The 15,399-nt window shown below is 38.2% G+C and overlaps 1 protein-coding gene across 32 annotated transcripts in view; it reads left to right on the top strand.

The window, feature by feature from the left end:
* Positions 1–15,399, top strand: part of CACNA2D3 (calcium voltage-gated channel auxiliary subunit alpha2delta 3) — a 509,008-nt gene that overhangs the window by 195,264 nt on the left and 298,345 nt on the right. For 13 of the 32 annotated variants that reach the window (XM_083795922.1, XM_083795920.1, XM_083795921.1 and 10 more), the window contains one exon: positions 8,591–8,675. The exons of the other annotated variants lie outside the window; for them this stretch is intronic. In XM_083795922.1, the coding sequence (XP_083652048.1) occupies positions 8,591–8,675 (85 nt within the window). The remainder of the gene's footprint in view (positions 1–8,590; positions 8,676–15,399) is intronic. 32 annotated transcript variants of the gene reach the window in all.

The raw sequence follows: 15,399 nt of genomic DNA, 5'->3' as shown, positions 1-15,399 counted from the left end.
TAGCTTTTAACTTTTTCCTGCAGAAAGCGCTAGCTGCTCCTCAATATGATCTGTGAGCCTTGTGCCTTTGGGCTGGCCGGCAGGCCTGCCCTCAGTGTGGGCATCTTCCCGAGGGCAGCCTGGGGTGCTGCTGGGCTCCTGCTGCTACTTGGGTGGCGGTTCTGGGGATTTTGCTCCTGTCAAGGTTCAGAAACGCTGCTCTGGCTTAGCTTTCCTTTATCTGTGGCTATTCAGTTTGTATCAGGCAATACAAGGAGGAGGTGATGTACAGAGTGTGTTTTGTTTTGTTTTTTTTTTTTTTTTTTGATTTGTTGAGACTTCCATATAGGAGATGCACGGCACAATCTATCGTCAACAAAGCTGCGTGTGTGATATGTGCTTTGGCAGAACTGCATCCTTTCTGAGCTGTCTGGAAAGCACATTTTAAAAAATATATTTGAAACATGCTTAATTCTGTACGTCTTGTATTATTTTGCATGTATGTTTTGATTCTGGTATGTTGAAAGGGCGAGATGCTAAGGTGCTTAGAGGAGCAGGCAGTGCTGGAGTTAATGTTTTTATTTATAAGGCTCATTGGTCAGTGATACTGAGCTCTCCTCCAGGAAAAAAGGATCCTCAATTCACTCTTGCAAAATTCAATGCCCTATTGTTCTCATTTTTCTGAAGTCACTGTTTATAACATTGCTCTCCTTTCCCCTCTGAGGAATAATATAATTTATTGGAGCAGTTCATTCATAGACTATGCGATATCTATCTTCTGGGACAGAGATACCTTTTGCATGATGTACATACTCTTAGCTTCAAACTCTTCCTGTTTGCTTTATGTGAAAGGGTTTGTAATCACGAATATTTATGCATCCTGCTACTCAATTGTGCTGTGCTTGCTGTTTTCTGCTCTTCATAGAAAATTAAACTTTTTTTTTTCTTTTTGGCTCACACCTACCTGAAAAGCAAAAGATTTTAGAATATTACCCTATGGATTTATGATTACCAGGCAGATAGCCAGTAATAAGCAGTGATATCTGATACTACAGCCCAGACATATTCTGCTATTTTCCACCTTTTTCCTATTATCTTTAGGTTTAATAAACTATAAATGAGAGAAATAAGTGGCAGACCATCTTTTCTTTTTTTGCCTTTTTTGGAGGTGCTTGATGATGAGATTAAGTTAAAGGTCATATGTTCTTCTAACATGGTATTTAGGAATAGGCAAATTATTGAAAAGGGTGGAAGTAATCTATTTTTTTTTTGTGGGATAACAGCTTTTTCACTACACAACCATCATTTTCAATGGAAATAACAGTATTACAGATAAAAATATAATGAATATATATATGAGAAAGGCAAGTCACTAAGCAGTTCATAGCTGTATGTGAGGTCACATTTCTGCCTTGTATTGTATGAAAGTGAGTAAATCTTAGAAGATCATAGCAGAAATATTTCCAGGGTATTATAGATACTGCTTATTGGGGGGGGGGGGGGGTGGTGGAGGGGGGCAGTATTTTCTTGCTTTTGGCTTATAAGAAATATATTGAAAGAAAACTGGCTACATTTGTGCCTTAACATTTCAATTGCATATATTGTTTCTTTGTTTCTGGATCTCCTTTAATTGCTGACTACAAAATTAAAATACCAAGCTCATTATTTCAATCTTAAGATACAACTTGCTTTAGACTTGTGCTTTGTCTATAATTGTCGTGTCTGTGTGTTGAGCTTCATTAACTTGAAACAGAAGGAGCCCCTGCTTTTGTATTGAAGTTAATTAAAGCTGGTAATGATTATTGTCTGAAAATTTTCTGGGTTCAAGTAGGTTATTTTGCCTCTACCTCTATTTTCATGCATCATTTCATTGATCATGTGGTCGGTCAATTCTTAATACATGGGATTTGTCTGAATTCAGTGAGCTATTATTTTTTTATCATAAAAATACTCTCGCGTATTTGTTTAATGGTTGGTTGAAAGCTCCTGCTTGTGAAGTAGTCACTGATGACTTTTAAACTCAGATTTTGTGAAAATTATTTGCAAAAGTAAAAAATGATTATCTTTGCATGAATAATGAGTAATAGCACAAAACAGAATAGGCAGAGCAATGTCAAGGGTCACAATTAAGGGCTGTCAGGTCTTTTTAATATAAAAATGAAAAATTCAAAATATGATAATTCTCTGCTAATGTGTAAAACTTTGAAGTGCAGTCTCCTAATCTGTGCTTTACATTCTAGTGCAGTTTTGACCATGCCAGTAGTATTAAATAATTAGGCATATAAATGGATAGTAGGTTAGTATTTGTTTTAATTATTTTGTTCAAAGCTCTTCATTTCAATGTTACATATACTGTCTGATGTGCAAATCTTTATCACTAGTTTTGTTGCTCATTTTGTAGATGTCCTGTTTAAAAAACCAAACAAACCCCACATCATCAACAGCAAAAACAGATGAAATAATAGGATATATACTTACATGGGGGGAAAAGCATGAAAAACCTGATTGTATATTCCTTGAAAAATAATAGGCCAAGTTTCAATGAGTGTCTTATTTGCTGTTCATTAAAAACAAACAAACAAAACTCTGTAGTTTGATTTAATGCTACATTTTGTGTGTTTCAGATCTAAACTAACAACTATATAGCTAAAGCTTTCAGACTTTATCCAATTTAGCTAGTAAATAAAAAGGACTTGAGATCTTACTCTGGGTTCAGTTAGCTTTTGGAAATGATGAGCATTTGTTCAGAGAAATATTACTATAGATCCAAAATGTTCCTATCAAAGATACTATTGAAAATTTTAATGGCTATTCTGTGACTGCGTGAAGTTCTTGCTGACAAAGTCAGCTCAAGAGCTTTCAGCATCATATGTAAAACTAAATTTTGCATTCAAGAACGTTCAAGCTGGGGGATGAGAAAGAGGTGTTAGTTGGAAGGGTCAGTAGAATTTTTGGGTATAGGACTGACAGACCAACTGGTTGGCAGTGAGGTGAAGAGGTCTAGCACAATTTGTAGGCCTTGTGGGAGCTTCTGGTGGGTTTATGATCTCTGAGTGGGTTTATAGGGTTATGAAAAGGTAAAGAGGTATGGAAGCAGGTCACCTGAGATTGTGAAAGGCTGTGCAGGTCTTGGAGAGTGCAAATGCTTTCCAAAGCTTTCTCCCCATCCAACTGGTAGACTCTGCCACCCTAGCACAGTTCCTAACTGTATTCCTTCTGCATGGTCTCCTGCCTTTCTGTTGCACTCTTCTTCTCACTAGGGCACCCAAGTCAGCACACCTCTCCTATTTCAAATTGTGCCTCTGTTGCTGCAGAGGCTCTGCAGGCAGTTTAGGATCTGTTCTTGGAATGTTGGGCTACTGCAACTCATCTTTGCTCCCTTGCCATTGGCAACGTGGACAGAATGCTGCCCTGGAAGTTTTTGACTGTTTTTTGCATGGTGCCTGGCTCTTGGTGGATCATATCTCATATAAATGTTTTTCATAGCAAGCTCTGTACTATTTTTCACAAGACCTTATACCACTTCAGGTCCCTGTAAGTTTTATCCCAAAACAAGCATCATGACTTCTCATGCATTTGCGTAATAGCTGGGGATTCGTTTGTTTCCTGCAGACTGTCAGATTAGTTGGCCCGTGGAGTTTAGTGTAACTGTTAGAGGGAGCGGTGTTCTAAGCTGGGTGCTCACCTCTTACTGAAGAGGTAAATCCTGTGTTGCCTTTTGAAAATTGTCCAATTTTTTTATTGAAATTCCCACGTGGGTAAATAGCTATTGAAGTAGCTCTATAGAGGTCAAGGGATTATTGTTCTCTTGGACAGACCCAGTTTTCCATACTTTGATGACATGCAAAATGTCAGTGAGATAAAAAGGCATGGTGGGGGGTGGAATATAAGGTGGTGTTCTGAAAAATTAGTCAGTTTGCCCCCCTTCCCCACTGCCTCCCATCCTTCAGAACTATAATCTACTGTAAATTTTATAGGCTCTACATTCACTGGAATCTTATTACAGGCTATAGAATGGGGAAATATCTTAAAGGTTATTTTCAATTCAGTATCTCAAAATTTATAGTATGTACTATAAAATATTTGAATCTCAAAATGTTCATCATTTCTGGTCCAAATTTTATGCCAAATTCCACAATATATGAGCCCAATTAGCATCTACAGTTTACTCTCTATATTTTTTCTTAAATTCCTCTTGGTTTGCTGGTAAATAGCTTGCTGTGTGTTTCCTCTAAGTAATGTGTCAGTCCTTGACCTTTCTACATATGGGCAGTGCCTCTTAAGCAGGAATTTCAAGGCTTGTATGGAAACAAAGCAGTAATGAGAGAGATTCTGCTGAGAGAAGGCAGTGAACAATGCATGGTGGAGTCAGCAGATCTGAACGAAGACCCCTTGCAATCTGCATGGAAAGCTGGTAATGCAGATTTTACACATTGCTTTTGTTCACTTTAATCCAAAGGTAGTATTTCCTGTAGTACTTGGGACTGGATAGAGCAAAAGCTCTGCAGCCTTTGCCAGTCTTTTTCCATCTGTTGGTGATTTTTTTCAATGCTTTGAGAGTTGTTCCCAACACAAGTTTTAATCTCATCTCATTGTTTTCCCTTTGTGTGTGAGAAGACAAAACTGAAAAAGGGGAATGTTGTCAAGTCCAAAGCACTTCAGCTGATTGGGTTTCATCTTGCACTGGTGAGTCACACCCACGGTACTTGTGTAAGCCACAAATGACTCTGGTGTGGCAGGGTTGATATGGATAGAGAGTCAAGGAGACAATTTACGGGATACGATTTCTTTCATTTGTTGTCTTATCCTGTCTCTTCAGACTGAAGAGCAGTTCTACTTTTGACTGACCAAGCATTTCTGCAGTGCAAATCCTCCTTTATGGCTGTTTGATGCTGTCATGAGCTTCCCCTGTGCCTGCCTTACTCCTCACCCTAGGTGCTCACCTCTGTTTTCCAGATCAGCCCTGGTGTTCCCTTGCAAATTCAGTTAGTGGGGCACCTCATCCTGAGTGCAAGTGAGCTCCAGAAGGACAGTATAAAACCTGTGGTTTTCATTGAATTGGACTTTATAGTGCCATAAGCAGTGACATCATTTTATATACACACAAATATATAATGATGAACACAGCAAATGCAATCTTGGATGTTGGCTGGAAAATGTGGGCTCCGGGCCCAAATTTAATAGGAACTTTTGTATTCCATTCTTGGAGTATAAAAAGAAACATTTTTGTCTATTTCAACTTCTGCATTAATAAAATGAGGTCAGGAAATCTGTTAGAATTTATCTTTAAAAATGTTTTCAACCCAATCACATTGTTTTAAAAATCATTTCCGTTTGTTATCTGCACATTTAAGTAGATTCTGTTTCCTCATGATTGATTCTCTGAAGGAAAGCATTAACAGATTCCTGTAATTGATTATACTTTAATGATACATAATGGCAAGTTCTGTTTTCCATTATTGTTACCCTACATGCTGAACTGTAACAGCCTTGATACTAGAATGTATATTGATATACGATTGATTTAGTAACATTTTACCAATTGAACTGCCTTACATTAACTAAAAACATCTCTCTGTGTCTTCAACAAAAGTGGTCATTCACACATCAGGGCAGCTATCGTACACGTCTCTGCAGACAGTCAGTTCCTCCATCACGGGGAGTTGGCAAAAGACACAATGCATCTGGTGTAGGCATTGTTTTTAGGTTTCATGGGCAAATACAGATGGGAATTGGCTGTTCTTACATTTTCGGTGTTTCACTTTAATTGCTTTTTCATTTTGATTGTGCTTTTTCACCATAGTGATCCTCTGCTGCTCTTTCCCCTACTCCTCATCCCCCAAATCGCTGATGGCAAATAAGCTGTTTGGTGCTGTCAGTGGTACTTATCTTTGTGCTAGGTATTACATAATTATTTATTGATGTCTCCTGTCCATCTGTGTAAATCTCTCGGCCTCCTGTCCATCCGTGTAAATCTCTTGCCTCTTGTTTAGATTGAAAACTCCACAGCAGGGATCACTTTGCATGCATGCGTGTGTTCCTGTGTGCATTTACAATAGCAGTGAGCACATTGGAGCCCCGTTCCATGACTCCAGCCCCTACATGCTCTTTACTGACACAAAGAGTGCAATTCAGTTGCCGCTTAACTCTTAAATGTACTACCCATCCTAACCAGAAGTTCACAGGGAAGGACAGATGATCTATGTAGCATGTATAGCTGCCACGCATGGGAAAACATACAGTACGAATTTAAACTTTGAGTTTTGCCGGCGTGTCAAAAGGGCATACAGCTGTTGTCTTCTGAATACTCAAGGGAGAAATACAGGAAGCTTAATAGCTAGAACATAATGGTGTAAAATTGGTGATGTATGTTAGAAACAGATAATGTACTGACTAAGGCTTCACAATTGTCTGTATGTAAAACTTTATTTACTGAGAGTTGGGATGTACCTAAAGTGTACAGTTTTGGACTCTGTTACTGAAATGATAGAATATGGGATAAGGGTTGCGCCCTCCATACCTTTTTCAGAATTATTTCCTTATTTTCCAGGGATTAATGTTTAGGCTTTCACATTATCAACCATAATAACCCAGATAGCTTTCTTAACCAAAAGGTTTTTTTTTGTTTGTTTGGTTTTTTGGGGGGGAGGGGGTGAATGGGGGTGGGGGATGAGGATAGGAGTAGGGGTGGGGGAAGCTGTTTGAACTTGGTAAAAATCAGTATTTAGCAGAATCAAGGTCCTTACTAAAATTCTGCAGTAATTGCGCATTTCAGTTTTAAAAGTGAAGATAAGAAGATTCACCTCTGAGGTCTCTAGATAGTTTGGCAAATTGAACTTTAAAACAAGAAATTACCACCACATAGAGATTTTTATATTTTATTGTGTTGCATACTTTTTAATGTCTTACATTGTTGTTACTTATATCTGCATTAACATTGAACACTTGAATTCTGTTAACTATAAGTTAATTATAAATATTTAATGGAATTTTGTATGACATTGATTGTAATTGAGATCTTCTGACATGCTGTTCTGAACTGGTGATAGTAACAGTACTTGCAACATTTGCTTTCATTGTCTTCCTAGTTGTAAACAGTAATATCCATTAATAAGTACTCATGATTGTGTGGTTGTGTTGTGCAGTGATTATTAGAGAATTTAATTTTACTATCAGAGAACAGCTTCAAAAAGGTAGGCACTGCAAATACAAAGCAGATTAGGTTACTCAAATGGCCTTTTCAGTGGTGATATTTGAAAAATCAGGAATGTCTGTAGTATCTACCATTCATTTTGGAATATAAATGCACAATTTATTTTCCTGTTTGTTTGCTGTTCAGGCGGAACAATTGCTGTACTGTGAAGTAAAATTTCTGCTCTAGTGTTATGTATTCTTAGCTCAGTCCCATATCCCAAAAGCAACCTGTGCACATTAATTTAAAAAGCATAAGTTCCTTCCTAATTAGTTACACACAGACTGTTAGATTTTTTCCAACTGCAAAATGATTAATAATATGTAATTAAAACTTAACCTGGATCAAGAACTCATCAAGTCTTCCTAATACTGTATAATACTGTACCCTTTCCTCAGCAAGCAAAGTGATGTTGCTCCAGTAGAGGTGAAGAACTCAGGAAATCTGTTCCTGCAAACACAGTGTCACTGTCTCATGAAGAATTGCCAAAATTCCCAATTGGGGAAATTTTTCCAATATTTTCACAGTAAAAATATGCCATTCATGAAAAAATATTAAGTTAATTTTGGAAAATGTCACCAAACATATATTCGATGTGCGAAAGCTCTGTGTTAATATTCTTTATAGGTGAAGGTGTGCTAACTGGATACATGCATACAGAAAGATCGCTATTAGTCAATAGCTGCACTAAATGTTTTCTTAGAGACTGTGCAATTTCTTCTTGCCTGATTTAAAAACAAAAACATTTCCCATCTACTTGCTTCTAGGCTAAGTTGCTAACAAAGTGCAGATAAACAGCGAATAATACCTCTTTATTTATTCCTTTACATGTTAACCTTTTTTTTTTTCCAAGTTTTGCTAGCAAGATACTCACAAGATACTCGATTATAGTCCAGACAAGTGTAATGAATACTGTAGAAAAGCAGGTCTGGAACATATCCCAGCTGTTCAATGGGAATAAGTATCATAACACCACGAGCCACTAGATGCCACTCTTGTTTCATCCCAGTATAAGTCTGAGAGTATTTATGATTGTTTAAAAAACCCAGCTATGCCCTCCCACCACCCAAAAAAACCCTTTAAAGATGTTCCTTTGGCATTTCAGCTATTTCACTTTTTTTCAATTAAAGTTACAATATGACCCTATTGTTTATAGTATTCCTTCCCTCTTCAGTAATGCTATGTTTGTTTATAAATATCTCAAAGTTATCTCTAGACAATTTCTTGCCGCAGACCTCTTGCATAGCTGTTGTGCTATGTCTCATTTTTCTGTTTGGGTGGAATTTGCAAACTTTGGGCATGTGTATTCGTCTGGTTTTTGGATTGATTTCACAGGCACTTATCATGCAAGAAGCTCTAAATGGAATTTTTAAAATTCTACCAAGCACTTAGTCTTTGCATTTTTTTTTTCTCTGCTAGGTACAGTAGCAAGGTCTTGAACTTCTTGCATGTTCAGATTTTACCATTGGCAACCTCTGTGCTATGGCTGGCACAATGTTTCCATGTAAGTTGCCTGTCTGTATATTTCTGTCTCTTAATTTGCATCTTGCAGTTGTTTCTTAGCCAGGTAGTTGAAGAAGAATAGGTGTATAAATGCTCAAGGTATTTGAGACAATACAGGAAAAGCTCTTTAAATAAATAAATAAATAAATAAATCCCTGCAACATATAATTCTAATGTTTTCTTTGCACAAGATATAATGCAGACCTGGGCGTCAGTATAGCTCAATTGAATTTTTGAATTTTTGTTTAATCTCATAAAAGAAGTTGAAACCCAAACAGAGAGACAGTTAAAATACTAAGTTTTTCTTCCAATTCCCTGTGTCTTTAAGGAAAATACAATAGAAATCTCAATATTTGTATAAGAATTGCTTCTTTTTGCATCTTGGAAAATACGTGGAATATAGTGGTCAGTTGTTTCCAGAGAAATATTTTCTTATTAATTTCTTTTAAAATTATCACTCAAATTTAGTAAGTAAATTTGTCTCACAAACTTGCTTGTTTCACAAGAAAAGGAAAAGCAAACATTTCATTATGAAGTGAGTAACACTAGACAAATACACCCTCAAATGTTGAAAAGCTCAGAGGTGAAAATAAATATCCTCTTTCATAGGTAAGACTAAATCTGTTCTCTTTTGTGTGAATTATTATACAATCTTTAATTATGTGATTTTATACTGTTTTGCATATAACCTCAAATACTTTTATTGCTGCTTTCAATGTACATGTGAGATAGCTTCTAGTACCATAAACTGTGTGTATTGTATGCCAGCCAGTCAATGAAAGTCACTTGATAGAAAAATGCACACTATTTTGTATGGAACCTGCAACAGCCCATGTGTAAGCAGACTGAGTAGTGATGAAAATTATAGGCATATAAAGACCTCCTGCACATTCAATTAAGTTAGATTTAGATCTGAGTCCATTGTGGGATGTATAGAGTGCTGTGAATTGATAGAAAAATGCAGAGGGATGTATCCGTTGAGAAAGCCCTTTATCCCACCATTAGGTTCCTAGACATGAGCATCGCCAGTGGGGCTCCGTATAGAGAAATGGGATTGGGACGTCAACATGGCTAAGTACAGGAAAAGAGTTTTTGTGCATAAGAATGTGTTAGTAAAAAGGAGACTGGATTATTTAAATGAAAATAGAGCTTTCTAGAGAGCTTATTGACTGTGTTCAGATAAAAAAGTATAATTCTGTTCTTTTTAGGAAAAAAAAAAATCACCTTAGCAGTTTATGGAATTAGCAGCCATGCTACATGTAGAAAAAGCTCAGAGCTGAGGATGCATGTGGAACCTTAACTTTATTGCTTCCATGGCTCTGAATAATAACTGTGCAACTTGAAAGCTCCCTTTTTGTCATTTGCGATGGAATGATTTAATTTATTTAAGTTTCTGTGATGAACGCTTAATGCCTTACACATGTAGGGAAGGGGATAGTCCATGACTCAGTGCTCGCGTCTTGTAACTCCAGTCTGTCTGCAATACTGCAGCGAGGAAGCTTTTTGTGGTCATTAGCAAATGCTGACCTCTCTGTTTGTATACATTGTCTTGGCCATGCAGTTGTTGAAGGGCGAGCTAAGGGGATGTGGTTAAATTAGACTGCAATTTTGTTAACTCATTTGGGACCATAGCCGTTATTTGTTAAAGGTCACTCTTGAGATCTGTTCTCCCCTGCTGTCAGATCTTCCCTTTATAATCTGTTCCCAATAAGCTCCCCATTACTCCTCTTTTCTGTGAACATTGAAGTGGAGATGGTGAAAAGGGTCTTTGCACCAGTCTCTTTAAAACACATCTTCGCATAGCGTACGTGGAGAAAAAATCTCTTACGGAGCCATATAGGTCCACCTAACTGGGAGGAAGCATTTAGTTTTTCTCCCCAAGGGGTGACAGCTGGCAGTTCCCTCTGTCCGGAGTGATTCTGGGCCCTTGGTTGGAGAGCTGCACGTCAAGGGTTTGCAGATGCCACTTTGTCTCAAGAGCCACCACCTGCAAAAGGAGCAGCAGCTCCCGGGCAGTGTCTGCGCACACCCTCGTTTCCCGAGCCAGGGTTCACAGCCCATGCCCATCGCTGCCCCAGTGAGGAGCAGCTCCTTCCTCATACTCCCTGAGATGTGCCCCCAGTCCATGCCGTGCCCTTCCTGGCCTTGGCTGGTGTGAGCACACAGGTGTGGGCACAGGGGTGTGGGATGGATTTGAGCGGGGGGAAGGCAGCTCCCGCTTTGCCCATGGACAGTGTGACAGGGAGGGCTGGCTGAAGCCTCAGTATGGGGCTCCCAGTCCTGTACCCGTGTACCTGCAGAGGTGGGGGGGACCTCGGCCAGTGCTGGGGTGTTACCTGTGGGACAGATTGGGCAGAGCTTTTTGGGAGCTCCGTGTGTGAGAGGACTGTGCTGCAGGGTGTGTGTGTGTGCATATTTCTGCCCCTAATTAACTAGTTTTTTTTTCTCTCCCCTCAGAATATTAAATTATTATGTGCTCAGATGTAAAAGGGCAGACACTTCGGAAATTAATTTTAACATAATAAAGCCTAAGACTTAGGATTTACAGTAGTCATAACCTTTTATAAATATAGTTAAATACAGTACGATGTAATGAGTTTTAGGGAAGGAGAGTAAATGACCAAATATGTTTCGGAGTAAATGCTGGGGCAAGGAGGTTTATTTCAGCATTGGTGCAGGTATATAACTGAGAGGGGCTGGTGAATGCCAGATAGACATGGGCTACAAAATTCAGATATGGTTAAGAGAGGGATTTTATTTTCAGAGTTTTTGTATTCTTTGATACATTGAACCTGTTTGAAAATATTTGAGTGAAAACAATAAGACGATTGATGAGCTCATGTATATAATCAATAATCTTTATTTTTTTTTTAGCTAACAAGTTGAAACCTAAATCTTAGAGAACTGGGGATTATTTCATATTTTGATCAAGACAATAATACTTCTCCAAGTAGGAACAAAATAATACTTACGAGAATAGGTCAAATTTCAGAAAAATCTACATCCATTTTGTCTGCGACATCCTTCCTGAAGCATGCAGTGTAGGATGCTGGTCTGTCCGCCCATCAGGCTGCCATTAGCTGTGGGCTTGAAAGCAGGAACTCTGCGTAGTCTGAGGCTGCTCCTGATGTGGTAGGCTCAACAAAGTTAACTAAATGGGGCATAGCACTGTGCAGGCAAGCTAACACAGCTTCCAGCTCACTTTTTGTCTCTGAATTAAGAGAGTTTCTGCCCCAGCATACTTACCCTTCGGCACGGCAGGGGACACACCAAATTTAAAGCCAAGTGCAATGCTTGAGAATGAAACATAAATAGTTAAGTCACTTGGGCATTTTTTTAAATTATTTTTTTCCATTTTACTTCTCATTTTTTCAGGAGGCATGTGCAATTTTGGGCAGAGTAGGACCGAAGTCTTAATTTCTATTCCCATGTTTTATTATTTATATCTTTGTTTTTTTTCCGTGTCTTTGCTTTCACTTAATTCTAGTATGGTGAAATACACCCCGAATTCAGAAACAGAGTATACATAGGAATGCGTATTACCTTGCTTATTTCAGGTGAACTCTAGTAAAAGCACGTGCTTGCCAAAGCTCTGCAAACTTTCTGTTAAAACTTGTGGAACCAAGCCAAACGTTGATGGACTTCAGTTATAACAAAAAACTAAATTTCCATGAGAGCTTTGCTCAGATTCACAGAACTCTTGAAGCAAACTTGAACCCCATTGCTCTAATCTGAGGGTTGATTTATTGTTCTGTACCAAACTCTAAGAAGATTTTGGTCTCGTGTTTTCACTGTTACAACAAGTAAACTCAGAAGATTTTAGATCTGATCCTGACACACAGCTCAGAGCAAAATTCAGAGTGAATCAGAGTAGAGACACCCCAAGCTGTTTCTTCTCAAACCGTGCAGATGAATCCTGTAGCTTTTTCCTAGAAGTCTGTATTGTGTGCCTTTCAAAGGACTGGTAATAGTTCCTGCTTCTTTTAAAAATACAGTCATATAAGACTTGGCAAGCAGGCTTGTGAGAAAGCAACGAAAAAGAATGAAGGAAAATAGGTGCAAAGAACCTGTGTGCCAGCCAGCCCCAGAACCATACTGTGAAACGATATGACTAAAATATGTGCATGGTAAATAGTGTGACATTGAAAAATGAAACATTCAGTATTACAGCCAGAGGAGAAAGAAGCCAGCTCCCAAAATTGAGTTCTGGCAGTATGTTCAGAGAGTCAAATAGGCATATGCTTTATTGCAGTTTGGGTGGAGAGAAAGGAAGGAGATCTGCAGAGCTCTATTTCAGTGCTTTCTGTATTTTCCCACAGTATGAGTTAATTGCATTTAATACTAATTATGTAGTTGCTACATTTTAAATTCCTGCATACACTGTGGAAAAATGTGAAGACGCTTCCAAGGCTGGAGCAACTTTGACAATGAGTCTGTCTATGTGCTTTTGTAATTGTTTGCTGTGCGTCATATTCGAACTCAGTTATGTTCTGCAGATTTACTCTTGTGTACTTTGATGGTGATTTACACTCCTAGGGAAGTAGTTGGGTGAAACCATGGCTCAGAAATGTGGAAGCTTAATTTAAATAAATTAAATGCAGGCGCTTGATTTAAGTGAATCACAACCATTTGACGTTTATAATTTCAACACATTATTGTCACCAGCTAGTCAACCTCTGTGACTCATGGTGATGCTTAAGCTATTGACTTGGTAGAAAAGGTAATAAGTATTTTTTAGCTATTCTAGGATGTCTTCTGGACTGCATCCACACAAGTGAGACTGATTCATAGACACTAATGACATATTAGGAAGCTGTCTTATTACTTATCCTTCTGAATTAATAATCAGTGGATCCCCTGTATTGATCAGCTTGCCTGTAAACACATCAGTCACATGAAGAGTTTCTTCCAGGCTTTGCAAAACTGTCAGGTAGTTAATTTGTTGCTGTTAAAAATAGAACTGTGAACTGATTTTACTGGTGGTAATTAACAATTACTTCAGCAGGTAAATCAGTGTGTACAAAATTTTTCATCTATCAGTTTCAGTCCTGCAAAAATCAAGTATGATTATTCCCATTTTACAGATAGGGAAACAAGACTGATCTCTCCCCTGTGAGATACGAAGTGTTGATTTTGTATTTCTTTCTGCTCTTTTGAGCACGGTGCTTAAAGACCAGCACCTATTGAAAAATCAAAACATTTTTGCAAGATTTCATTGTGGAAATATATAGATATACTTGACTGTTTTCTAATTCAAAGTAAAACAAATTGCTGTCATGTTGGAGTGGGACAGAGAGCTTCAAGTTTCAGAAACAGTATTTTAGAATTTCATGATTCTTGTCTGAACTTTGTTAACCTGCTAATTTGCAGTTAGCGGAGCCTCAAATAGGAGGACTGCAGTGAGGTGTGTTAAAGTAAGAAGGTTCTAATTGTGTCTGATTGGCTTGAGGTTTTAATTCTAGCACTATAGTGACAGATATGTTTGCTGCTTCTGATACATCCATGTTTGATCTAAACTAGTTTTAGAAAGAATAGCTGTAGGAAACAAACAAAGGGTGAAGCTCTTCACCTGTTGTCACCTCATAGTTCTTCAGCCAGTGTGCTGAAATACTGCGCAGCAATATGATGGCATATATGAATACTGCCTTGGGCAATACTATGAAGGTTTCATAAACACAAATATTGGAGCTAACCAGGAAAAGTGTTGGTGATCTGATCTTACTGCTTTCCATGGAGAACTTGAGGGCTGTTTTCTCTTCTCCCATTTGTTAATGTTTAGCTGACAAAGTCCTGGCTTTCAGTAATCACTGTGAGACTCAGCTTGGAGAAATCCCAACTTGACACTTGAACTTTGGCAGGAAGATGCCAGTGTTGTGCATTAATACTTTGAGCTGGAGGCACAGAAAAATGTATTGAATACATGGGTCTTGAGCCATCAGCACTGCTGTTCTCTTTTCAGATGTCCTTAGTGAAGGCCAGGAAGGCAATTTGCGCTTCGGCTTCTGCTGACTCTGTAAGTGCCTTGGAACTGTTAGAATTATTGCAGCAAAGAAGCACCAAATGTCAAATTCTTTTCACCTTCTCAGACATGCTTATACAGAGGATGTGGGGGTGGAGTAGGGATAAAATATGCAGTTGGAAACAGTTCTTCTGTCCATCAAAATGGTATTGGATCAGTTTAGCTCCTTAGTCACATCTATGTTTCAAGATAAAGGGACAGCTATTGTTTTCAACTGGTGCAACCACTGTCCCACTGATTTCAAAGATTCTGCATAAAAATGTTTCTCTGTAGCAGAGACTTTTTTTTTAAATTGTTTCATTTCCTAAAAGGGTTTAGGGTTTGTCACTAACTGAACCCAAGATGCTGAGAAATATTCATGTCATGGGTAAAGGCAGTTAAAATACAGGATGTCTACTTACATATATTTTCTTCTGCCTCGAAAATATTCTTGTATTAATAATAAGTCTTCCTGTTGTAAAACTCTTTCTAAATACAATCATACTCAGAATAGGAATTGGAGAGATTACAGGGATGCTGTTTCATTACTCTCAGTCAGCTTTACTGTAAACAAACCCTGCAAATTTTCAGCCTCAGCATATAGCTCAGGTAAACCTAAGCCCATATTTGTGCTCTAAGTACCTGAACATTTGCTGAGGAATTATCCATGGTGTATCTCTGTCTTAAGATGTGTACTACATTAGGCATTTGAATGGTATCCATTAGC

The sequence above is a fragment of the Anser anser genome (assembly GCF_964211835.1).
Source record: "Anser anser genome assembly, chromosome: 12".
NCBI classification, from domain to species: domain Eukaryota; kingdom Metazoa; phylum Chordata; class Aves; order Anseriformes; family Anatidae; genus Anser; species Anser anser.
Note: the sequence above shows the minus strand (reverse complement) of the source record. Positions and strands in the feature narration are given on the sequence as shown.